General features: G+C 37.7%; 1 protein-coding gene across 2 annotated transcripts in view; it reads left to right on the forward strand.

The window, feature by feature from the left end:
* wu:fj29h11 (protein NO VEIN) overlaps nucleotides 1-27,169 on the forward strand; it is a 75,294-nt gene that overhangs the window by 28,175 nt on the left and 19,950 nt on the right. For both annotated transcript variants that reach the window (XM_036572910.1, XM_036572911.1), the window contains exons 17-32: nucleotides 2,433-2,571; nucleotides 2,712-2,940; nucleotides 4,572-4,719; nucleotides 5,016-5,193; nucleotides 6,949-7,126; nucleotides 7,716-7,842; nucleotides 9,003-9,122; nucleotides 9,796-9,943; nucleotides 12,365-12,477; nucleotides 13,745-13,898; nucleotides 14,045-14,293; nucleotides 17,100-17,294; nucleotides 20,540-20,718; nucleotides 22,197-22,383; nucleotides 23,907-24,049; nucleotides 26,882-27,066. In XM_036572910.1, the coding sequence (XP_036428803.1) occupies nucleotides 2,433-2,571; nucleotides 2,712-2,940; nucleotides 4,572-4,719; nucleotides 5,016-5,193; nucleotides 6,949-7,126; nucleotides 7,716-7,842; nucleotides 9,003-9,122; nucleotides 9,796-9,943; nucleotides 12,365-12,477; nucleotides 13,745-13,898; nucleotides 14,045-14,293; nucleotides 17,100-17,294; nucleotides 20,540-20,718; nucleotides 22,197-22,383; nucleotides 23,907-24,049; nucleotides 26,882-27,066 (2,672 nt within the window). The remainder of the gene's footprint in view (nucleotides 1-2,432; nucleotides 2,572-2,711; nucleotides 2,941-4,571; nucleotides 4,720-5,015; nucleotides 5,194-6,948; nucleotides 7,127-7,715; nucleotides 7,843-9,002; nucleotides 9,123-9,795; nucleotides 9,944-12,364; nucleotides 12,478-13,744; nucleotides 13,899-14,044; nucleotides 14,294-17,099; nucleotides 17,295-20,539; nucleotides 20,719-22,196; nucleotides 22,384-23,906; nucleotides 24,050-26,881; nucleotides 27,067-27,169) is intronic.

The raw sequence follows: 27,169 nt of genomic DNA on the forward strand, positions 1-27,169 counted from the left end.
CTATGATAGTTTTAAGATAAACTTTTGGGCTGTGATATACTTTTCAAAATCTATTAATGGCGGAGAGGTTATACGGTATGCAGGATGTGTGTGGTCCCCAAATACTTTTTTTTTGTTTTTTTCAGATTTACCACTGTTTCTACTTCATAAGGTCTTATAAGAGTAAATATGGTACCCACTTTACTTAGAGGTCAGATAAAATATACATAACTCTGTCATTACAGTGTCATCGCATTGTAATAGGGCTTCATAAAGATCTTAGGAACACAAATACAACACTCATGTAGGGGCCAGAAAAAATATATAAATAATTCTGTAATTACAGTGTCATGACATTGCTATAGGGCCTGAAAGATAGGTGTAATGTTAATATGACATTAACATTGATGGAAGCAGCCTTTGTGGCAACTGCTGCTTATCGGCTTAAGCCTTTATAAATGTTTATATAGGTTTATGTCAGTTGTCAAGTTATCATGTCTGTTAAAAAAATAGTGTTTTAACTTGACTCGAACCTTTAATTTATTTCAAAAGTATTACATATTAGAATATGAAGTAACCAGAATATAAAGTTACCAGAACAAGAGTCTTGCATTTTACGCTCTGTCAGCAGACTGTTTGAAGTTCAGTTCATTTAAAATTTTAAGGCAGTGATCTTCAAAGTTTTAATGCCACTTTTTTATAGTGTAATTTGCGTCACAGGCTACTTTTTTGAACAAGAAAACACAAAAAAATAAGTAACACGTAAGTCATGTCTTACTCTGATTGAAGAAAATAGTAACAATCTCTTACTCATGCGAGCTGCACTCCAAATCAACAGTGCATCCAAAAATTAATGCCAAAGCTTGAGCTATTCACTGCAGCATTATATGCTGCAAGGACATTAATAAAACAATACAAATGATTGCGAGCACACCTGTGCATTAATATTTGTCTTTACACACAGTGTTTTATTCCCAAATGTGAGTACTGTAAAGCAGCTAAGCAGCAGAAAAGCTAACTTTGTTAGTTGACTGATCTGAACATTATAATGTTATATGACATTATTTACTGTTAGACATCGTATCAAAGTAAGTGTTAGAAAATACAGTAACCCAAAAAGAGTTTAGATTATCTAAGAGCCAGCATAAAGGCCACTGCACACATCACATAGCAGATACAGTATGAAGCTCTAATATACTACAAGGAATGTGTTGCGGTGAGAGTACCAGTAAATGTCAAGTTCAAGTTCATTTTTACACTCTGCTGGTGTGAATTTAATTAAATAAAACATTTTTCAACATTATTGTTGAAACACGCTTGGCATCAGGTTACTGCCTCTTCACTTCTGAACAAAAAGAGCTAACAAGACTAGGCTAGCTACATTGACTGGGGTAATGTGCCATGTCTGTTTATTTAAAAAACTGACTCCCTTTTTCTGTGTGAATTTCCAGCCGCATGTGATCTGTTATTCCTTTCTGTGGTGCTGAGTGGTGTACTATGTTCTAGGAGTGCTCAGAGTTGGCACATGTCATCACTGGTATGCGTGGCGTCATTAAAAAAACAATGATTTAGAATTTTTATTCGCTGCGAAAATCCCCACTAAAAAATGTCCTCCAGGTTTTTCAAATACTAGAGGGCCCTCCCGATAGAGTCCAAAATGAATGGGTTTCTATGGAGCTTTTGTGCAAAATAGAAAAAGTTTATAAATGCTTAATCAATTTTGTATGTATGTATATTCTGAACATGGAACAGCATTAAATATTTGAACATTGTTGTCATATTTTTGAGTGATTTTGAAGTTGCCACATAAATGGATAGAATCATGTGATCTTTTGTTTTTAGCTGTTTGGCTCCATTCTTCCCATTCCTTAAGAACTCACTCTCAGGTGCCCCCAAAACACAGGCGTTTTTCAGTCATGTTTTTGGTATAATAGGAGAAATAGGAAGTGGCCAGGCTTCCCTTAAACTGGCTTTGGCAGCGGGGTGCTGTGCCTGTTAGTAGTTTTGTTAATTACCATGAGTGTGGTCCTCCATATAGTTTAATTGCAAACTTTTCCAGCTTCAGGAATTAAGTAGAAACAGCATGTTTCTGAATTACAAGCTCCACTAAAGCACTTTTACACCTCTCTTACCCTAATAATCCTAATTTACTGCCATCGCCACTCTCACTACAAACATGTGGGTGCTAAGATTTATACATTTTGTCTCTTACATTCTTGTCATTTTTATTTTCTTTATTATGTTTTATTTTTTCCTTGTAGAGTACTTTGTAAACTAAACGTTCATGATTATACTGTGAAACACTGCATGTCTCATGATTAACATGTTTTTCACTGAATGTTTTTAATTCAGCACAAAGCATATTGCAATTACAAATGTAGCATTATAATTGCAGAGTAGTTCATGTCATCCAGCTCTAGACTGAGGTTTGAAAGTGCTGTATATCTCTGCAGAGCGCAGCAGCCGACTCTCTGAGTGACAGGTCATCGTCATTGTTAAGTCTGGCTGACAGTGAGGATTTGTTGGAGGACTCTGTGCTCAGTGCTGTCTCTACCTCTGGCTGCTCCAGCCCTGCTAAAGCTCCTCAGCAAGGTGAGCTTTACAGCCAGTGTTTCTGGATTGTTTAGCCCTTCATATCAGGTTTTTGTAGCCAGCATGTTGAGATGTATGTAACTAAATCCACCTTTAGTGTCCATGTGTTGATATTTAACTCATGGTCTCTGTACATACAGGTATTAATGACAGTGCCAGGAGTGACGATCATGATGATGAAGATGATGAGGGTGATGATGAAGATCTGTTTGAGTTGGCATCTGTGCAGAATGAGGAGGCCCACAGCAGTGCAGAGAGTAAAGGGGAGGATGAAGAGGATGAAGCTGTAGAAGAGTCTCCTGATCAGACTGAAGGAGCTGAAACTAATGAGCGCTTAAGTCAGTGCAGGGCCATCGTCGAGGACATCAGGTTCATCCACCTCTCACTGTCTTTGTGTTTTAACTCCCTCCATCAAAGCTACATACACTCAGAGCTTTGCGAGTAGACTTTTCACGTTGATTTGTTTCACTTTGTGTACAAGATTTCCTTTTGTTTGAAATTTTTTGATTGCTACTATAAAACATTCCTGAAAAACCTCGACGAGAACCATTTATAACTAGAGCTACAAAGATTAGTAAACAAAATTGACATCAAAAGTTGTCAATATGGATGATTTTTTTAACACATAATTTACTATAAAAAAAAATTAAAAAAAATCATACACAATCTTAGGCAAAGGTGTGGACACCCATGATCATTTTCTAAGTATCTGTGTAAAAATTATTATTTTATGACTAGTATAGCATAATCTAGGCTTTCTGATTCATAGGGTTGGATGTAGCTATTTGAACACATGGATATCCAAACTCATCTTAGTATTTGTAAATCTTTCTTCAGCTATCTGAAAAAATACAGTTAAATAAACTCGGCATTATTTTGTCATTCTTACAAAGGATTTGGTCAGTATGTGCAACCTAGAACTGCAGTGAATGCATGTAACTTATATGTTTGCACTCACAAGCTGCATGCACGTTAAATAGAATGTCATTCCCTCTGTAAGTTTAGTTTAACTAGCTCACCGCTGACCAGCTCCAATAACCAATAACTCAGATAGCTAATAGGTAACTCGCTCCATCAGTAACATTGAAAGTAAGGCTTTAAGTTGAAATATTTTTTTTGAAGTATTTACTAAAAAACTGCATAACAAAGTAAAGAACGAAGAAGAAACTTTTTTGTTGGCTGGCCAAAGATGGGTTCTCTTTCAGCAAAACTAGACTGTACACAAAACACCTTCTCATCTGATTTAAATCATTTTTTTTCTGCTCTTGTATTTACAAACCATATGTAGCATCACTCACAAGTTTACAGTGCTTTCAACAGAATTCTTCCACTTGTTTCAATGAGCTACCAGTGAGAAGCGACTAACATAAAATAACATGAATTTGTTATTGTTGCAATAACTGTGACTTCTAAGGGTAGAAGGGAGATTCTATCATTTTTTTCAAAATGTTTGTATTATTCAGTGGTTAAGATGTAAACAATGTCATTCATAGTGGTTTGATGTGAAACGCTCTGTTCTAGAGAAACTTACCACTTCAGAATTGTTCACAGTGTTGGTGACAGGAACCAAACGTCCTAGATAAGTATTTATCAGAGAAAGTTATTACATGAAATTTCTGATGCCTGAGGCATTGTTTTATGATAATTCTGAGATACGCTTTTGGCCTAACATATTTTTAAGTACAGTTGTGGCAAAGAGGTACCTGCAGGGCATCATAAGGCAAAATAGTCAAAGAAAACTTGTTTTTTCAGATTCACCACTATGTTTACCATTATCAACACTACTTATAAATGCATAGAAGATGTGTATTCACTGGCCATTTTTTGAGTAGACATTGTGACACTTGGTTGCCATCAACACCATTGTAAAGAAATCTGAATCAGAATTCACTCTGAATTAATTCACTCACATCTCGATTGAATTATGCAGAAATTTTGAATCGCAGTTTAGAAGTGAGCAATGTTATATAACTCTTTTTCTTCTGTCCTGTTCTCTGCAGGAAGAGTGAGTTTGGTATTGGAGTGGAGCTGAATGAAGAGGGTCAGAACCTGATGAGAAAACACCAGGCCAGGCTGGGCCGCAGTTTGGAGCGCCTCTCCACTGAACTCTACAGCAAAGACACACACTTTGTGCTGGAGCTCATTCAGGTCACTGCCCTCGACTGCTGGAACACTCACAGTTCTTGGCAGGAGCTGTCACATTATATTGTTTTTAATATGTGATGAGAGTGTACTATCAAGTCTTTTCTCACCTCCCTTTTCCTACCTACCATCTGATATGCAGTACTTACAATGGAAACAAGTCATATGACTTAATTGTTTTATCCTGAGTTATTATGCTATATCTTCGTTTGGTATCTTGCATTGTAATCACTCAACCAATGAACTGATCAGTTAATCAATCAATCAAAGTAGTGTCTGTAATCAGTTTTGTTTGTGTGCAGAATGCAGATGATAACAGTTACCCGCAGGATGACACTGAGCAGCCCGCTCTGGCTTTTGTGGTTCAGAGAGACTGCATCACCATCCTGAACAATGAGTGCGGCTTTGAGGAGAAGAACGTGCGAGCCATCTGTGATGTGGGCAAGAGCACCAAGGGAAAACACATCTGTGGCTACATAGGTAAGCAACATACCTGTGCTACACTTCGGGGCAGATTTACTAAGAGAGGTGCTAATTACTGACCGTCTGCCAACACTTTGCGGCCAGTTGAGTGGGTTATCTATAAGAAAGTCCATGCACATGGACACAGGCGCAACTTCTTCATTAATGCTGTATTAGCATCATGAGTAATTATTTTGAGAAAATAAGACATTAATTCATCAGAAATTCAAGGAAGTTAAGTAATTTTTTACTCACTGTTTTAAAACAGTTCTGTGCCAAGAACGTTTGGAAATCATGTGAAATTGTAAAATCCCTGTAAAATTTCACTGTGCATTCTCAGGTTGTTTGAAATTTACGAAATATGATTTTCAGTGAAAACTTGACAGTGACATTTCTGCCCAGCGCACAGATAAACCACTGCACGCAGAAGCTGCAGCACAGAAGTAACAAAGTAACTAGTAGTTTTAGTAAAGCAGGGATTGCAGAGCCAACGATTTCCAATACGCTTGGAAAAGATAATTGTTATTATTTTGTATTTATTATAGCAAAACTTGCTCTGTGATAGTGCAGATATTGAATATTAGGAAATAGCAGTTTAAAACATTGTTTTTCTAAAACTGTTTGCTTTATTGTTTTATCTTCTTCATCAAATTAGGAATAGTGTGGCATAGCAAGTGTTTTTTTTCCCCATCAAAAATAAATAAATGTGTTTGAAAAGCTTTCTCTTTTCTCTCTGAGCACAAACAATGGCAGCCATTGTAGCATTAAAACTAAACTAAAGACAAACTTTTTACAGGCGGTAAACAAAGCACAGCCAGTATTTAATACCAGTTTTGAGTAGGTGCTTTGTGGTTATCTCCTCTCAGGATTTTGTGCTTTGAAAGAGAAACTCATATAAATGCATATGCAATAAGGCTAAAACGCAGAACAGCAGAGACCACCTGTTTCTTCTTTTTGTAGATGCTGAACGACGACGTTGTGCCTGTTTAGTAAATTGCGATAGTCAAAATGAATAAATGCAATGCAGAATGTTAGTAAATTTGCCCCATAGTGTTCAAGTGGTCATGTGGTCAAAATATAGAAACACAAGTGGCCTCACAATTATCCCTGTATCTACTGCACAAAAGTTATAAAACGCTTGTCATATTAAATATTTGCGTTTATATATTGTTCATATAAACTAGATTTTTTAGGTTTGGTTGTTCATATAAACTAGATTTTAGGTTTGGTTGTTTTATTTCATGAATTCTAAGTTATTATATACTGTACGCTCTATACTATAAATATCTATTTTCATATGATATATTTTTGTGAAGCCCAACTTGAAATGTGATCACCACTTTTCAAATATGAGGCTTTCTTGATTCCAATTCTCAATGTCCTACAGCTCTCTCAGTCTTTTCTCAGCTCCATTTGTCCTTCTGGACACATCTAACATTTCTGCATTTCCTAGCTTCCTGCTAGTTAATTGTAAACTATGAATCTACACCCACCTAGCATATTAGAATTATTTGCACACATATTTGCAACCAAATTGGTTTTATGTTGTAAAAAAAACATTGATTTCAAATGTTTTAAGTATGATATCAAACATTTATACAGTGATTCAAAACAGTAGTATGAGTTTGTTGAATTTCTTAGGGGAGAAGTTCTGATCTGGGAGCAAGACTTGCTTTAAAATGTCTAGTACTTTCTTCTTTGTCTCAGATTTTTTTATTGACACTCATGTACCCTCGCTGTTCCTGTTTTTTTTTTTTTCTTTTCTCAACACAGGGCAGAAAGGTATTGGCTTCAAATCGGTTTTCAAAGTCACAGATTGTCCCGAGATCCACTCCAACGACTTCCACATCCAATTCGACAAGGCCAGTGGCCCCATGGGATACATTCTGCCTCACTGGGTGGAGGAGGAGAGGCACTTGCACTGTGTTGCCAAGGAGATAGCTGAGAAGAGGTGAGAAAAAAGAAAGTTCTTCTTTATTGAAAAACAGGATAGTGCAACGTGTGCTCTGACCATGTTCACACACAGTTTATTAAAGCTTAAAAGGTACAGTTTATTAGATACACCTACATTGTACCGTCACTCACTGGCCATTTTTTAGAAAACACCTATCATATAAATGCATAATATAATACACACACACACACACACATACACATACATCATATATATATATATATATATATATATATATATATATATATATATATATATATATATATATGATGAAGCTGATGTTCCTGGTATAAAACATGGCATCTGAAACTATTTTCTTTTCCAGTTTGCTAAGTATCTTCTCAGAAACATTCTGTAATTTATTATGAGAGCCTTCTGTAATTTTCATTGCAGTTTTTAATAAATTTCTCCCTTCAGCTGTACAATAAGCTTACCAAACCAGGTGGAGATACCATAACAAAAAAATGTGCTTGCTTCTATCCATATTAGTCATAAACCGGTGTTTTACTGTTACATTCCACTTGCACCTGTGCAAAAGTAGGAATATTTGTCTTTGATAGACTAATCCCTTGTACTTTCCTTGTAGCTGGACCACTAAGATTTTTCTGCCTCTACGATCAGAGAACTACCAGACCAAGAACCTCTTCCATGATGTGCACCCTTCACTCTTGCTCTTCCTCCACCGCTTACGCTCCATCACCATCTATAACGAGGTGAGTTTGTTTAGGGTTGCTGTCTCCATTTAATTTAATCTTTAGAGTAAATTTATAATGCCTTGGCCAGTTCCTTGAGTCCTAAGGCTAAACCGTGAGGGTTTACCACTAGGGCTGCATGTATTATTTGTTTAATAATTGTTGCAGTATTCGTCTTTAAAATTATGCAATAAACAAATTAACCTTTACATTTCTAACAGTCACATTTTTTCACTGTATGCTTTGAATATCCCAGACATTTCAGATGTTCTTTGGATGTTTGGAAGAATCAAGGAAACTGAAAGGAAATTGAAAACATAAATCATTTTGGTCGAAGTAATGTAGGCCAGTCTTTACTCTCGTCTCACCCTTTGTTCACCAGTATATTTTAATGTCCTCGCTGTTGGAATAAAACCTCATGTCTAAAAAAAAAAATTATCTTTATAGGAGAAAGGATTATTATTATTATTATTATTATTATTATTATTATTTGGGTTTAGGGATTATTTAAGTAACCCAACCCAGTGTGTACTTTCTGTTTTGTTTTTTTGTATGTGTGTGTGTTTTTCAAGAAGGTTATTGCTAAAGCTGGAGTGCCACTTTTCTATTGGTCCATTTGTCGTGAAACACACAGTGTAAAGAAAATCAGGCATTTTAAATGGTGTAGAAAAATATGGAGTTTCCTGTGACAAGGACAAAATACATATGCAAAAGTTTAGCCAGCCCAGTGAAATTATGTTTTATTGTTTTTGAGAAGTAAGAATAGGTGCACATACTCTAGAAGGAAAACACGTCTGCAATTTTAAATGCAAAGTAACAGTTTGTTTGCTGAAGTTAACATATTTGAAAAAAATATATGTTGCCTGTGCAAAAGTTATGGTGCATTTTATAGTTAATATTTCATCTTTTTCTAAGATGTTCTCAGAACTTATCAAAAAAACAGGAATTGTGTCATACTTAAACTCGTTCCCCGTAGAGGACGTTAACTTATTGTCTTTTTGAAAATCAATAAAACATAATTTGACTAGGGGTATTCAAACTTTTCCAAATGACTGTATAGCATATATTCAAAGCACAATGTGTAGCAGTATAAACACAATATGGAAACATCCACTGCAAACATTAACAAATTAAAACTAAGAGAAAAAAGCCTCAAGTTATGTGTTTTCTTTGTGTGTCAGGCTGAAAAGCGACTGGTTTCCATGACTCGAAGAGATCTGAGCCACAACATACTGGAAGTGGACCACACAGGTGGTGTGGAGCGTTGGCTGGTGGTGAAGAAAATGCTTTACCCTAAGAAGGTTAGCCAGCTAGCCTTACACATAGACTTACACAATCCCCACTTACTGCCTCCACTTATTACTTCATGCATAACTAACAGGAGTCTGTCTGAGCTGTGTTTAGGTTTGAGTCTGTGTTCCTGCTGAGTTTTCCTGGCCCACTTTCCCCCTTCCTTAATTGGCTTTTATTCAGGCTTTTAAAAAATGCATCTTTTCAACCTGCTGTTTTTACTGCGCAGCGTTTCGCCGCTGTCTGTGTTGCGTAAGTATTCTACAGCTCGCACCCCAGGGACACAAAAACGCTTCTTCTTCTCATCTCATTCAAGTGACATGCAAGCGGGGCTTAACAAGGTGAACTGAATTCATTTCCTTTGCCTCAAGAACTTTCAGGATGCTCACAGACAGGCGGTGTACCTGCTGTTTCCTTCCTTGATGCATCTGGTTTTCCTATTCTCTTTGCGATCTTTATCTTTCCTCTATCATTGTTCTTTCCCCCTTGTCAGGAACGCAGGTGGTGGGAAAGGCTATGAGCCCTCGCTGAAAGTGATTTTAGAATTTCTTTGTTTCGATTTTACTGACTTGTTTTGCTCCTTCACTCTTCCCAGTGTGTTGATTCTGTGTTTCTGCTCTGCATTTGCAAAGGTCTTACTGTAGGCTGAAGTAGGCTGAATGCTGTCCCTCTGTGTGCTTATAGATTAAAGAGGATGTGGAGTCCACGGAACTTGCCCTTGCCTTCCAGCTCAGTGATGGCTTTGCCTGTGATGTGAAGGTGCAGCCTCCGAAGCAGCCCGTCTTTGCCTTCCTACCTCTGCGAAGCTTCGGCTTCCGCTTCATCGTCCAAGGTTCATGTTCACTCTCTCTTTGAGGCTGTTTATGCTGGTCAAATCATGTATCTCATATCTGGATGAAACCAGATAAACTTTATCCACATTCAGTGTAGATGCATCTCTGATGTGCTTGCATGCAAACACAAGGAATTCTTTTCCATCTCCTAGGATGACGCCATGCATGCAGCTGCATTTTATAAGAGCTAAATGGAGAAATGATGTAAAAGACTATGCAGCTTTTTTTCATTAGTGATTCATTTTCAGTAATGAAAATGTGTTCTGTTTGGAAGGAGTAGCGGTTACAAAAGCAGCTGAAGAAATAGAGACAGATACAGTTGGCTCAGGTGTGCTCCAGCCAAACCATTTCCTGAGTGATCAGATTGCAAGCTATTTATCATATTTTTATTTTCCATAGCAACAAAATGAATGTGAACCGGTCCATTTTCATTCCTTGTGTTGAGGCAAATGCATGTAAAAAAACAAAGCAGAAAACTTATTTGTTGAGACAATAATAAATGTTGTTTGGTGTTAAGAAAACAGCAAAGGTTTTAAATAGAGTCGGGTGGAATAATGGTAATAAGGCATACCATGGTATTTAAAAAATGACATGACAGATTTCTGTTCTACGTCTGAATGTCCAAATACACATTACACCCATTTATATTCACTGATTGGTGGTGTGGGAGCTCACTGATAGGTGAGGTTGATAGAAAAAGGGAAAAATCTTGCTTAAACATGTAAAAAAACACAGAAAAACTAAGCATGGTAGTAGCTCAATGATGGCTAGGAGCTACACACACCTCAGAACACGTTCAGTTTAAACTTTCACTCTAACACAAATCATTTGACTTTGCATGCTTTGCCAAAATGCTACAGCCCCAAACACCACAGAGCAGGTTTGATTTCAGCTTTCTGTCCCTCCAACACCAGTCATGACTTTTGCTCTTGCAGATACTAGTTTTTTCTCATCAACATTTTTTTCAGCAGAGCAGCAGTCAGTGGCTTGTGGCACTGTTTGATTCTGTAACCTGTTAGCTAACTTTAAGTTAGCCAATCAAGCTACAGATCCAAACACCACAGAACAAGTTTAATTATGTCTCCTGTCCCTTCAGTGCCAGTTGCTTCACTTCACTCCCTCATGTGTAAATCGTTATCATCTAAAGTTGTGTGGGTGCTGTAGTTAGCCAGAATCCAATCTGTTCTGTGGTGAGCAGAGCTATTATCCTGCTAGCTAAGCTAAGCTAGTAAGCTAATGCTAACTACCTTCTTTCTCCCACTCTTTAATGTTTAGTAATTGTTAGACCAGTGATGTTATGTATTGAATAATACATAAATTTTGGTGACTATGTAAGTGAACTAAACATATTTATTAAAAACAGTTAAATTGTATATCGCAAATACAGATATGGCAATTAGTCATCAACTGAAATGTCATGGTAGTCAAGAGCCAATCCCAATTTACCCCTACAACTTAGCCCTTACCCCTCTGTTTTACGTGTTCATATCTAGGGGTAGGGTGTCCCGATTTTAATTGAGATAGAGGGGTAGGGCGAAGTGTAGGGCTACATGGCCCTCCAAACGGAGGTTTTTCAGAGACACACTTCAAATGGAGTGTTAAGAGAAAAAAGAAAAACCAGCAAGGTGGCTGCACGGGCCACCAAAGAAACCTACAAATTTTCTCCTTTAAAAAGATCATGATAACCATTGTATTGTCTTAGTTTAATGTCGTTTCAGTGTATTATGGTTCTTTTCTTCATAACAAGCATAAAAAATCACCATTAGTACGCTGATGTCTCAGTAGCTAGCTAGCTAAATTTCCCGTTCCACCTTAAATGGTGCAGCAGTTATGTTCTGGCACCTAATCACCAAAGAATTAGGGGTGGGCAATAATAAATAATTGTCATAACCCCCCTCTTTGAAGGCTTGTGATTCTCTAAATTTATCTAAAGACCAGCAGCGAGGCTGCCGAACTTTACCCTCCACTGCTATCACTGCAGACTGGCAGGGTCGCCTGCAGAGCACTGCTAGTAGCTGTTAATGAAGTAATGTGTTGTTGTTGTTGGTTTTTGTTTTTTGTTGTCCCATTTCGTAGGGGACGATTTCAACCACTTCCTCTTGTAACTCAGTTCCAAAGGGGAAGGTGACACTCGAAAACAAGGGGTAAAAATAAGACATGTGATTGAGCCCCAGTATAAATAGGCTCTCTCATTATCTGCTGATGCTGATGCAGGTGTAGTACTGAGCACATCCTTTGTTTATCAAAATAATTTCAGCATAGCGGTTTATATTGAATTAAATGCATGGATTCTGTTTTTCTTCAAGTTTTTGGTAAACACAGGGCAATGTGGACATACCGTTCGTAGGAGATCATTGATATAAATGAGAGGAAAAATCAAAAGTGTCTAAAGTAGTTGCTTTCTCACCTTTTTCCTACAGGAGATTTTGACATTCCTTCTTCCAGAGAAGATGTTGATAGGGACAGTTCTTGGAATCAGTGGCTTCGTTCTGAGATCCCTCAGCTCTTCCTGCAGGCCATGGAGGTCTTCACTGTAAGCAAACAATGGCATATGATGTAGATGCAAATGAATCACTATTCTACAGATTTATAGTGCAACCAGTACATGATTGGACAGTGTTTGCAAATAGAACTGATGCTGCCAGCCCTAATTAGTTCACAGACAAGAGAACTAACAGCAGTTTCAGAACTGATTGTAGATGTGACATTTGCTTTTGCAGTTGCAGTTGTCTCTAAACATGAGGACCAAAAAGTGACAGTGCCAATAAAGCAAGCCATCATGAGGCTGAAAAATCAAAATAAATCAGATACATATACGCAAGAGTTTGAATTCTACACTGTAAACTCCAATGTTGAATTTTATGAATTTATTAAGAAAACACACAGTTGTATGCAAAAGTTTGGGTGCTCAGTTCAAGTTACATGTTTTCTACGTGAAATTAAGAATATGTCCTCTACAGAGGACACATTTCTGCACATTATAATGCACAATCACTGTTTATTTGCTTAATTAAACATACTTGGACAAAGGTCTTGTGCAAAACTTACGGCACTTCTTATATTTTGTGTTTTTTTTCCCAGTATTTTAAACTCAGCAAAAACAAATAGAAATTGTGCACTGAAATTTGCAGAAACATGTCATATTTAAGTGTGTCCTTTGTAGAGGATGTATTAACTTATTTTCACTTAGTAAATCAAGAAAACATGTTATTTTACTAGGAGGGTTCAGACTTTTATGTATGACTGTATGTAGTTAAACTGAAGTGAACACATTGATTGTTTCCTTTTGAAGTTCACACAACTAGTAACTTTTGATTTAGTGGAGTTTTGGAGTATTTTTCTTATTCTTTATCATCTCTCCTCAAATAAAGTTCATTTTGAAAGTGAAGTTTAGATACATTGTACATGTTTTGTAATTTTAACCATGAGGGTGTTATATGTTTAAATTTACCAGCTCAGCCTGTATTGCTAGAATAAAAGTAAACAGTTGGTTGTGGCCTCTGAACAGCTTCTGATTTAGATCATTACGTGTACACTAGTGGAGCAGTCCATTAATCTGTGTTCTTTGATACCGGTGTTCCTGTAGTGCTGTCATCAGTCGTATGTCCGTTCGTGACATGAAACTTTTGATGCATTGAGTTTTCACAAAATATTTAAGATATTTTGATTTGAACATCAGTTACCTTACTCATTTTGAAAATTATTCTGAATTGAAGAAGTATGAATTTGAGTGTAATTGTAAAGCTTGTCCTGATAACTTCATCTTATACTAATACACATCTGTGTTTGAAACATTACAGAAACACCCAGAGTTCAGTGGGCTGCGTGGACTCTGCCACTTCCTGCAGTTCATCCCTCAGCCCAGTGAAATCCTGGACTTCTTCAACCCTGTAGCTAATCAGATCATCCAGCTACTGAAGGGTAAAGCCTTCCTGCCCGCCAAGGAGGACAGCGGTGAGTCTTCTTCACTCTAACACTGCACCATCTCCAGGCTTACGTATATTTGTGTTTTTAGCATTTCTCTTGCTGCTGCATGTGCTGGGTCAGCATGTTAATCCTAAAGGGCATCTTCACTCACTAATAACACCTGGACTTTTCAGAGGGCAGAGTGGAGTTCAGGCTACCTTCCCAGGTGGCTGTGTGTCAGGACCCTCTGATCCAGGAGGTGATTGCAGGAGAGGAGCTGTGTAAGCACCTGAACCTGTCCTACTTGCACCCCACGCTGCAGTCGACTCTGTCCCAATCCCTCGTCACAGCTCTGGGCATCCACCGGCTGAGGGCCCCTGAGATCACCACTGTCATCTGCGCCATGGCCAGGAGCCTCGCGCAACATGGAGATCTTCAGTCAGGTAGAACTGCTTGTTGGAGTTTTGGGTCACTTTCCATTTTTGGCAGGTATTTTATTAGTCTTGCATAACTACAATACATATAGATAACAGAATCTTGTAACTTTTGATGCGGGACTGTGGCAAAATCCACCGCAGACAGGTGTGTACCCACGTCTAAAACCTGCCCTCAAGTTCTTCTGGTCTGTGAACTTCTAACATCCAGAGTACAGTTGATAATACAGGCAAAAACAAGCTAGCTAGGGAAATGTTATTCTTAGGTAATGGGGTGTGGCTGTGTTTTTTTCTATTGCAAGGGGTACTGTTTATTTTTACTCCACGTAATGTGTCCTCTTTGCATGTGATACACATCTACATGGTTGATTGAAATTTTTTGGGGGAGCTTTCAGCTGTGATAGCTTCCCTCACATTGACAAGCTTGTTGCCCATTGGACAGTGTCAATGAGCGCAACGTCACCAACTTACTTTGAGCGCTGCTTTCAGAAAATGTTGGATTGGTTTAGAAATTTCACTTTCACAGGTTTTACCTAAATTGTGATATGACAGCTTTTTTTCCAAAATATTGTTAAAGGACTTGTTTTACAAAAAATCAAATTTGCGTGATTTTCCACTTATCCCAAATGCAATCAAACAGCCAAGACATGTTTGGTGTCAGAATTTTACATATGTAGTGTGGAACTTCAGCTGCTAGGTTAACTGTGCTAACAAAGGCTGCAAGTAAATAGTCAGCAAAAACTAGTTCAACAGATACTTTATGTATTTGCTTCAAATTATGTCAATAAGCTACATAAACTTGTTTAGAAAAAAAATTAACATGGCATGGACGCACCATATTTACACGTTTAAGTTAAAATTGGAACTACATTATCATCATATGGAGGACCAGATTTGCCAAATTAAAAAAATAAATAAATTAAAAATAAATGACTTATAAATATAAATGACTAAATTAATATATGAAGTTGAGTTGCAAAGAATAATGATGATGAATCTAAAAATAAATATACATAACAATTAATATATTAATAAATACAAATCTTATATGAATTAATGTGTGCATTTATTTATATGTCTATTTAGTAATTTCCCCTTCTCACTAATTTTTGTATTTATTTTTTTGTTATTTATGTTTCTTTATTAACATTTTTTCTGTTTTTCTATTAATATTTTTTATTAATTTTAACTATTAATTTCTATATTTATTTATTTCTCTGTTTATTTCTGTATTTCCTTGTCCTTATGCTAATAAAGTGGCTGTCAGTCAATGATGTCACAGCGTCTTAATATTCCTATTGGTTGATCAGTGTCAGATTCTGTAGATCGATTGTTCATATCTGGCTCTCTCAGCGGTAACTAAGGACAAGACAGTACAGTAATGGCTTCTTACAGGCTGCAGACAATCAGAGATCTGAGAGTCTCAGCTGATCTGGCTGAAAATGCAGGTCCGGATCATTGACTCTTTCGTTGGAGGCTGTGGAGGACAGTTTGCTCCATTTAGCTGATCTGCTGATACAGAGGTCGATCTGTAGTGTTCAGAACTTTGGAGGAGGTGGTCCATCGTCTTTTTCTGTAAAATTCAGATCACCCAGACATTTGGACGCCCTTCTCACACACTGCCTGTGGAAGCCATCGAAAGTTATTTATCTGCAGGTTTGTCTGTCCGTGACACTGCAGCTCTTTATGGAGTGAAAGAACAGTTTTATCAGCTCTTCTCCTCCTGGGCTTTATTGCTAAGCCTGAACGTGAAAAACACGCCCCCCATTATCATATGAACAACAAAATACAGAAAAATATAAATGAATTAATGAAAAAATAAATAAATAAATGAATATATGCATCAATGAATGAAGCTAACAATTGTTAGAAATATAGATATGGAAAAAATATAAAAATGGCATTAATAAAACAAAATAAATAATACAGAAATAAATAAATTGAGAAATATATAACCGCAGAAAAAGGAAATATGTGTATAATTACAATCACAATAAGCAATATATACATTATTTAGGTTTTTTATTTATTGATTAATTTACTGAGCCTTTTATTTTTTAATTGTATTTATTCTTCAATTTGGCAAATCTGATCCTCCATATCATCAATGTAACATCTTGCTTTCTGGTACTTTTTTGCCTTCAAACTCTAGGAGGATGTCGTGCAGGAGTGTGTTGTAAAACGTCACTATGCAAGTACATAGTGTTAGCACTGGAAAACGCTTCTCTTTTCTCCAAATTTACATGGAGAAAATTATGTAAATTATATTTTTTGCTATTCCCTTAAAAGCCCATAGTGAAAGCTTTTGGCCCAAAGCTGTTTCAAACAAGCTAAAGGTCTGGGTTTGACATTATTAGCAATTAGTAATTGCTAATTAGTTAGAATAAAAGGTCCAATAAAAGGCCATTGTAGGTTAAAGTATATTCCTATTCATCATGTATTTTCCTAGATAAAAAGGTATTTTGTGAGAAAACCTAAAAACAATCAAAGATTTTTTGTCTTTGTTAATTTATGTTGCAACAACAGTATTGAGAAATCATGTTCTTTATAGAGAAGAGTAGGTTAAATGGCAGAAATGGCCACTTTTTGTGTTTGTGTTGAAAGGTTTATATTAGACAAAGACAGACTGCTCATTTGCATGAAAAACATCTTGAAAAGCTAGGTGTCAAACTTGATGGGCAGTGTATGTTTGTAATTTAAATGTACTCCCACAGTGTTGCATGAGTGGGTGATTATTACAGGACTGTGACTCATGAGGGTTTTATTCAGCCCTCACCGCGCCTTCATCATTAGATCACTCTCTTTTCTTTTCCAGACTCTGGCCTGAAGAAACTGGCCAAGCTGCTGGCGTGTAATTTCCGTGCTCTGGAATTGGGTTATGGGGAGGTGGATGATCTGTTGCAGACCCTTAGAGATGTTCCTATGGTCCCTCTGGCAGACGGTCGTGTGGTGGCACTCAGTGCAGAGGGTGTGTTCTTTCCTCTCAGTGACAAGAAGAAGACTTACACAGGTATGATAAAACATTCTCTAAGACACATTTTCACTCAGCTCAGGCTTCCTCATTTACATCAGTAGTTCCTGCAGGGTGTGGAAGTCAGAAGGGCTGCTTTGTTTCCTGTCTGGCTTTACTGTCGTCCTTTCAGTCAGACAGCCTCTGTCTGGCCCGTCTGCAGAGAGAGACGCTTCCTCCTCATTTCGAGCACCTCTCCTGAATAAATGCAGTGAGGCACTGGGGGCACTAGTAGTGCAAAACACCACCTGCGTCATTGCTTTCACTGAATTGCAGGAGAACAGTTTTTTTTTAATGGAACATAAGCCATGAATAAAGCATTCATCTGCTCTTTGAAAGGTTTAGTGCTACATATTTGTACATGCTTCAACTTCAGCACCATCAGAATCAAGATTTTTCTATATTCAGTAAGCACAAGATGTGTAAGAATGTACAATTGTGTCAACGTGAATTAAATTCAACAGGGAAGTATTTAGCTTTCAGTTGTTCAAAGAAATCTGCATTTTTGCCTCAAAAGTTCAATCTTAAAAGTTGGTTACATTTTCTCCTTCTCACAATCCAAGTAAACCAAACACATTGATATGGGACCCTGGGGTAACGTGGGGAAGGAGAACGGCAGAGGCAGGTGTGGAGACGCAGTGTACTGTTTACTTAATAACATAAATCAAAGCAGTCAAACATGAGGTTTGAGCCTTTCGCTCCCTGCAGACATAAAGACTGTCAGCTTTCAGTCCCTTCCGAATTGACTTGCCTCTGTGCCTTGTGGCTCCTCCTCTCTCTGGTCTTTTGACCCCTACTGAGTGAAAAAGAAGCGTATTAGTAGGCACAGAGACAACTACACACAGGTGGATGTCAAGACTAATCAGTCCACTGTCCCACTGAAATCAACTCTACGCCCCACAGACGGCGCTTGACTACGGCCCCGCTGGCACAGTTGAGGTCTGGACTCTGGGGTGGTCAGTCCATTGTTCTGAGAGCACCAGCCGCTTCTTTGTTTGATTTACAAATTTTCTTCTTTTTTTCTTTTTACTTCTTTTTCTTTATTGCGTTTTCTCGGTAACAGCTTCCCAACATGTACACATTGTTCCAGACTCATAGTGTTGAGTTGTCTTCTCACAGTGGATGGATGGACAGAAACACAGATATTTTCAGCTCCAAAGCAAAAGAGGAGCTTTTTTTTCTCCTTTCTCTCAGAGATGAAAGCTTGAAATATTGTTTAGTGACAGTTTTGGTACTTAATAGCTGTTTTGACTGGAAATAAAAAAAGAAAAAAAAGGCTAATTTTTAAAAAACGTCTAAGACTTTTTCAGATTGTTATGTATAGTTAATTTGTTTATAATACATTAACATGAAAAATTATTAATGCTACAAATTTTAGTTTGACTCTTTGAACCATTGGTAGGTTTACCCCTAAACCAGCTGCTGGCTCACTGTATGTTGCTGTGACTAACTCTGTGACTGTAGCCCTCTTGTTTAAATATAGATTTAAAATGGCAAGTGTCATTGATGACTTGCTTGATAAAAAGTTATTTCCAGCTACTTCACTGCCGCAAATTGGTGTATTACTAAAGTACAATGCAGCAGTCTACACTGGACATCATTCTTGCAGAGGAGTAATGAATTAAAAAAATGAGCAGCAAACTAACAAAAGCAAAAGCAAAGTGGAAAGCTGTAGTTCCCATAGGGTTCGCTGAATGAGAACGAGAGGAATGAAGGAGCTACAAATACAGCAACAAACATACAATGAGTGTATAGTGTTACGTTATAAATATCAAAGCTACATATGTGCGTCAACTTAAAGGAATTTCTCTTGGTACAGGTAGTTTTATAAAATTTAATTTATAATTGAATTAATTTAGATACATAAAATACTTAATATACATGTATATTCATACTGAAGTTATAAAGTACATACATACAGTATATATGGCATGTCTGTTATGCAGAAGGGAGGAGAGAATGCTCACGTTTGCTCGATACATGTGTATTAACTTATGCACCTGCTTGCAGAATGAGTTTGGTTCTCATATCTGTGAAATAAGCCACGAGAGACTGTGCTGGTGCGAAAAAACCAAAGTAGGTTCTATAGAAGAACGCTAGCCCTGCGTGTCGGGAGAAGCTGGGGAGCTTGGCTTGAAGCGGAGGTCGGATGAATTAAACATCAGCGTTGGGGTCTAAAAAGATCAGACAAGCGCCAGAGGAAGTGGGTCATAGTCACTCATGTGCACTAAAAAACATGCACGCTCACTAGGGATTGGAATGGTCATTGGAATACATAGATTTGCAAGCTTGTAATAGTATTTGCCAGGTATTTAAGAAAAAACAAGTGTTTTTTGAAATAAAAAATTAAACAAATCATGTATAATACTGTAATTTTAAGTACATTTTATACATGAGATGTTGGGACCCAAGCAGCTAATGTTTCCTCTCATGATAAGTGCAGTGGCAGCAAACCTGTGTATCGTCACTGTCAGGAGATCTTCATAACTACAATTTTAAAACAACCCTTATAAAAAGTTGATGAATGATTTTAAATTAGTTTTTTAAATATTTTTTTTATTAGGTGATGAACACCTTACAAAGAACTAATGCAATTAAATAGCATGAATAAACAGGGCAGCAGTGACCTGTTGCTCGCAAAATAGTGAGCCCACATTCATCTATACTTTTAAAGTTCAGATCTTGCTGGTTACTCATCTTGCCTTGCTTCTACATAAATCAGCATTATGCTGCCAGCTTCATCAGATATCAGATATTCACCATATATAACAGCTCACTATTGCCCTTTTTATTTATGTGTCATACATATTGCACACATTGCTTCTTAATGATTTTTAAACCATTTGTAAACCCTTTATAAGGTTAGTCTTATTGTAAAGTGCTGCCTTTTTCTTTTTTTAGTGCCATTTGAGAATAGCAGATGCCCTGTGCATTGTGTGAACATTTCATGATGAATAGGCTAATAAAAATGGGCAAAAATGACTCAGATTTGTTGCGCTAACATGCCTCAAAGTTAAGAACATTTATTTATTCTCCTATTAAGTTTCTATTTCAGAGATACATGATTTCGTTACAACAGCGATATAGATATATTTAACAAAAAGAAGAAAAATTTGAACAGCATAAGTTGTACCTCATTCGAGAGATTTGTAAGCTGTTCAAAAACACAAATATTAAAATAGACAAAATGGTTAAAACTCTCATGTCAACACTCACACCTCTCTGTTTGCTCTGCCCTGCTGCAGGTCTGGAAGCTCTGTATAAAGATTTGAGCATTGTGGAGCCGCGGCTGCTGTCCTGTCTGGATGAACTGGGGAACTCACAGGTGCGCGAGCTGCTCCGCCGACTGCAGGTGCATGAACTGGAGCCGCAGCAGGTGCTGCAGCAGCACATCTACCCCGCCCTGAAGAGCACAGCCTGGAAGGTCAGAACACATCCTGGACATTCTGTAGTTGTCCTCATGTTGAAAGATGTTGCAGAAGCAGAAAGTACGGTTCTCATTCTCATCCTGAGTGATTTTCAGAAAATACTGAGTTGGACTGTCAGTGGTTCCATACTTTCATTGCTCAAACTCATTACTACATAACCTGCATGTTAGTTTAATAGTTGTTATTTTTATATATTTTATATATAATTTCTTTATATTACCGATAACGGTTCTTTTTAAAGGCCTTTGCTGATGAAATGTGTTGTAGTTTAGGCTGCAGTTTGACTTGAAAAAAGATGAAGCTTGCAAATACTAAATAAAGAATCCAATATCAACACTCTTAAAAAGATATGTGCCAAATAGTGATGCCATGTAGGAACCATGTGTTTCCCTTTAAGAGCCTTTCGGCGGACGGTCCTTTAGAGAACCATTTTTGAAAATAAGATGTGTGAGTGTGAAGAACCTTTTAAAAAGTACAAGGAACCTAGGAAGGGTTTTAGGAAGAACATTTGTATTGGTATAGAACCTTTATATTATGTGAAGGTTCTTCACACTCACAAATCACTTTTCAAACAGGGAACCAAAAGCACTCTTTCTATGGCATCAGCCACAGAACCTTAATATTTAATAGAGAACATAAAGAACAAATACTTAAGTATTTAAATTATTTTGGCCAGACATACAGATAATAATTACAGCTCTCTTTTGTTTCTCAATACAAACCTGTCCAAATGCTAAAGAAATCAATTAATTAAATAAACAATTTAAACATCGCCTCATTCAACATGTTCTGAAAAAATACAGGATAGTCTAACATTCATGACACTGTATCTCAAAACAAATAGAAATTTAGGTCATATGTTATTTTGATGGTTTCTAGATGCATAAGGTCACATACGGGAATATGCAAAGGTTTTGGCATCCCTTGTTAAATAAGGAAAATAAACTTTCTACAGAGAACACACTTCTGCATGTTTATATGCACAGTTACTGTGCTCAGACATAAAATATGGTCTGTGCAAAGATTATCGCACATTTTATATTTTGTTTTATTTTTTTTCTATTATGTTTACTAAGCAAAAAAAGAAATTTACTAAAAATTTCAGAAAAAATGCATATTTGAGTGTCTTCTCTGTAAAGGACGTGTCAACTTATTTTCACTCAGAAAATCAAGAAAACATGTAATTTCACTTCTGCATTTCACTGCGAAGAACTTTTCATCTGTGTGTTTCAGATATGCTAATGATTTACAGGATTGAAAGAGTATTGAATCATTTACCTCATTGCAGTATCGATCAAGTGTATACTGAATAATAAGCCTTAGGATTAATAACTGATCACTAAATCTACAGTTTAAGGGGTTAAACTTTATTCACCCTCACAAGTCAGGATGCAGTTGTAAAGCTGCAGTACATTAACATCATCTGACCTTACAGCTATCTGAATTCCTGCTGCGCAATTCTCTCCCTCTACAGGCAAAGTCAAAGGACATCACTGTCAGCTACCTGGTGTTTATCAAACAGCACTCCCAAGAGCAGGAGTACAGGGCACTGAGAACCACCATCCCCGTCCTGACCAACAAGGGCTTCCTCTGCCCTTCCCACAGCAAAGTCCAGTTCTCTAAAGAGTACGGCAACATCGACCTACCCACCAAACTGCCTGGTAAACACCCTCCTTTTGAGCCAGTGCTTGCATGTGAAACACAGAAACTCCTACTCAGTTACATATGATCCTCTACATGATGGAACGGACTATGACTATATCCTCAACCGTCAGTATAAATAGCAACATAAATTGTCCTGCTTTCTGATTCACTGTTCACCTCTCCCTTTGCTATTACGTACTACTTGTCTCTGGATGAAGCTTTTTAGATATGTCTGGCTAAAGTGTGGGTGGGTCCATCTCGCTGGGAAAAAATAAACATGACAAGAGCTTTTTAGAACCAAGGTTGAGTCTTTACCAAGAGAACTGCTGGCCTGAAATAGCGGCAGCTCTTGAGCCCAGGGCAAATCAGGAATGAGTATGCAGTGCTTGTGGCCTTTGTGCGTTGTCTGCGTTCATCCTGTCCCATATAATTGATTACTGATGGTCTTCTTATTGGGCCTAAATGTTAGGGGGAGTGGCCCGTCCATCGAAGCACAGGCATTTCCCCTTGTAGGAGCCTAACAAAGGCATGAAATTATGGGGAGCGCTTAGAGTTATGTAATAACTGCGTGTGTATGTGGGATGGAAAATGTGTTAGCATGCTTGACCTAGCGCACTAGCCTTGACCTGGCTGGTACTGGCCAGTGTTCTAGACACTGCCCATTGTGCTTGTGCTCCTCTTGTCCACCTGTCTTTTTTTCTGCTTCCGATCTTCCATCACTTTTGTTATTGTCTTCCTCATAAGTGAAATGCTATTGTGTAGATATATTGTTTTGCAGCAGCACAGTGACTTGAAACTTACCGGTAATGTAACTGTGGAGTTTATTAGAGCATATTGTGATGTAATTTATCATAATAAGTACTTGTAATGCTTCTTTTATATATATTGTCATATTGCCCAGCCCTCATTCCACCAGTTTTTTCAGAAGTTGTACTCGATTGGTGAGATGTAAATAAAGTCATTCAGTGTGGTCTGATGTGAAATGGTTCACTGTAGATATTTACCAACTCAGATTTCTTTACAGTGGTGGTGATTGGATGGCTACAGCTCAAATATAGCCATTTTCTCACTGTACAAAAAGACCAGTGAACCTACACGTCTTCTGTGTTTTAAATGTAATGTTGGTAATAGTTAAATAGTAAATCCAGAAAAAAAAGTTTTCTTTCGCCTTATAATACCCTGCATGTACTCCTCCGCCAAAAATGTTGTAAACCATAATTTATCTCAAGACTAGTGTTAAGTAAGGCATCCTGCAGCATAATTGTAACCATTTCATCTAATAATGTCTGTGTAGCTTTTAAAAGCATTCACAGCATTGTGATTGGTTAGAGGGCTCATTTGCACTCTACTGAGATATCAGTAATGCAAAATACGATACCGCGATTGCAATTAACAAACGACTGACTTCAGCCCTAGTTTGTGCTAAAAGTACTGTGCTGCATTTGAATCCTGATTACCATATGCTAATGCTAGTAATCAAAATGCTACAGAAGCACAGACTTTTTTCTTATTTTTTGTTATCTTCCTCTGTCTCGTCCAGGGGTAGACTGGGTGCTGCTGGACCCGTGCTACCTGCGGGCTGATGGAGACGTGCCTGGTTGGAGGGAGCTGTTCAGTGAGCTGGGGGTGAGGGACCTACTCATCTTCAGGAAGGAGCAACGTACTCTCACAGCCACAGAGCTGGTAAGAGAACGCTGCAGCTCAGCCGGGAGGCGCCAGAGGTCCAGCAAGTTTAGAATGCAGAGGCAGCGTGTCCTGCGTGTTTGTGTGAGTGAGAGAGCAGGGCTGGTCAAGCAGATCCTCGCGTGTCAGTAAGAGTTCTGAATGGGCCAAAGCCTAATGAAGCATGCCAGCATTCACTTTTGTCTCTCTGACACTTTACTGCTCTGAGAGCAAATGAGTGAGGGTGGGGGAAGTGAAGACCCCTCTTTAGAGGACAGTGTGTGAACACTAATCACGTCAGAGACAGTGACCAATCAGAGCACTTCCTGCATTAGCCATTAACCCTTAGAATTGTAGTTATTATTGTCTTTTTTCTTTTTTTGTCTTTTTTTGCATTATTACAACTTAATCCAGTATACTTTGGCCACACCTCCACCACTTTTTTTACCCTTATTTGAATTTCAGTTCATTCACAACAGTGAAAGCAGACAGAACCACAGACATTTTTTTTTGATGAAAATAGTTACAAAACAGCAATGAATGGTATAGCAAAAAGCTGTATATCAAGTATTAAACAATGGAATTGTTGTTAGGAACTGGACATTGTGACCATGATGGGGAAAATTGTCAAATTGTATATATTTTATGTATTGTTTTGTGACAGGACAAGAGACATTAGCTTTCAATACATTGTAGAAAGTGCAGCCAAGTGTCCTTAAATGATTTAGTGTTATTTTTTAAATTTGCTGTTAGTCTTTCCGGACCAGAGTAATGTGTGAAGTACTTGAGCCTGTGTTTTATGTTGATTTAGGTTCTGTCTTTCTAGTTCAGTAATATAATATTAATGGCAATGGTGAGTGATATTAAACTGCCGATGTCGTGGACAAACTGATTTTCTCATTTTTTAAATAGTTTGATGTACATATACAAACACTGTTAAAGACTCTAAATGTACTGTTAACTCTTTAGTTCAGGCAGTCCATATATAAAAAATAAGCTGCAAAACCAGCCAATCAGAACAGAGTTCCTTTACATGTATCAGTCTTAGAGGCAGTCACTAAACAGTCAGTTTAATTCTAAGGGATAGAGAGAAGTTGGAAATGGTCATGTAAAAATGTATTATATATTTTAGGTAAAACTTTATAAGTGGATCTCTGGGGAAACAATAAAATGCATTAAAGACATAGGATGTGGGCCTTTTAATATAAAGGGAAACAGGTTATTGACATTTCACTTTATATGTGCATATACACACATATATATATATATATATATATATATATATATATATATATATATATATATATATATACGTAAGTATGTGTGTATATATGTGTATGTATAACACTGGACACACAGCGGTAACTTTTCAGATATTCACAATATCTCCTCTTCTCTTCTTCCAGTGTGCTACAAGTGAGATATAATTAAATAAAACATATCAAGAGACATTTCAAAACCTATATATCATGGAGGACCTAAGAGGATTAAAAGCACTTTTCTTCATTTAAAAGGCTGCAATGACATTTACAGTGATAGCGTCCAGCGGCCTTGGTGTTAAATCTGCTCACATAAATACTTGAAATATGAAATGTATGGCTGTGAGTCATTTCACCCAAGTAAACCACCAAAGGACAGCACATGCAGTTCTGAGCAATTGCAGCCAGAACAGTGACTAGTTAAACTGAGAGCACTGCCAATCCAGGGCTCAAATACAGCATTAACTGTGTCAGACAATGACCACACACGTAATCCGGTCGGTCATTACTGCCCACTGCGTGCAGCTCATTTAGTCTCAGTGTGCGTTTTGTGTTACCAAATGAATGACCTAGTGTTCCAAAGCCAGCAGTTGTGTTCATGGTCTGTTATGGTTTCAGTTTGAAGGGGACAAAAGAGTAGAAATGCTGGCTGAAATGATATTTTTCAGATATGCTGGAATTGTAGTACTTGTTGGTTTTGACCTACATTTCTGTGGCGTGTTTATCAGGCTGCTTTTCCCTGTTAGAAGAGCTTTGAGAGAGGCTGTTTTCTGCACTCCTCTTTAATGCTACTCAGCGCACAATCACTGCTTGCAGTGAGGAGCTCATACAGTGCAGTAGCTGGATTTAAGACTGCTTTGGCACCTTAATCCCACTGCTACCGATCCCCTATCACGCTTTATCCCACAACCATGCCAGCGCTGCTGGATTTAACTGGAGCTGCAGTCTAGTAATCATTGCTAATAGTGTTTTTTATAGCATTTTGCTGTTCTTAAGACTCTAGAGTGAAGCTGAAGCAATACTGGGTCAGCATTAATTCTCAGTTGTAATGGCAATAACAAAAGAAAGTGCTAGAGGTAATAGAGAAAATAAAGAACCCGATCCAGTCCAGTGTTACCAATCTATCCTGAAATATCACACATTCTCATTGTGTGTTGAGTACATGTAGTTCTTCCTGTAAGGTAGTGGTGTGTTTGAGTAGTTTGAGTGTGATATCCTACTTTTAGTTGTTCATCTTAAAGGGGAATTCCACCAATTATTCAGAATTTCTGCGTAGTTAAGTGGTTCAGATGTAAACTAGTCCGTTAGAGTGATTTGATATGAAATGCTCCGTTCTAGGGAAACTTACCCTACATTCATGATGAAGAGGTACATGCAGGGATATACTACTATTTTTCCATCATAAACATTGCATATAAGCACTCAGTTGGTTTGTGTAGGTTCACTGGTGGTTTTTGTAGGGGTTAAGGGGTTAAATGATACAGTGATATGGTTCACTAATGATTGTTCATTTGCCAATTTCCATTTATCATTTTATATTATCCTCTCTCTCTCTCTCTCTCTCCCTCTCTCTCTCTCTCTCTCTCTCTCTCAGTCATCTAGCCCGTGGGCTGCGGAGGGCGAGCTGTGGCCTAAGCCTGCAGATGGAGTTTATGTCATTGAGGATCAGCAGTGTGAGGAGTTCCACTCTCTTGCCACGGCAGATCAGCTACCCGCCCACATCAAACTCCAGCAGAGGCAAACTCTGATCAACCTCCTGGAGCACAACTGGGACACTGGGTAACATCCACATTCTCCTGCAAAGCATCACCCTGTTCACTCTTGTTCACCTCAGATCTGTTGAACAGAGCTCTTCATCTTTATTCAAATGTTAACTACTGCT

The sequence above is a fragment of the Colossoma macropomum genome, unplaced genomic scaffold (assembly GCF_904425465.1).
Source record: "Colossoma macropomum unplaced genomic scaffold, Colossoma_macropomum, whole genome shotgun sequence".
Lineage (NCBI taxonomy): Eukaryota > Metazoa > Chordata > Actinopteri > Characiformes > Serrasalmidae > Colossoma > Colossoma macropomum.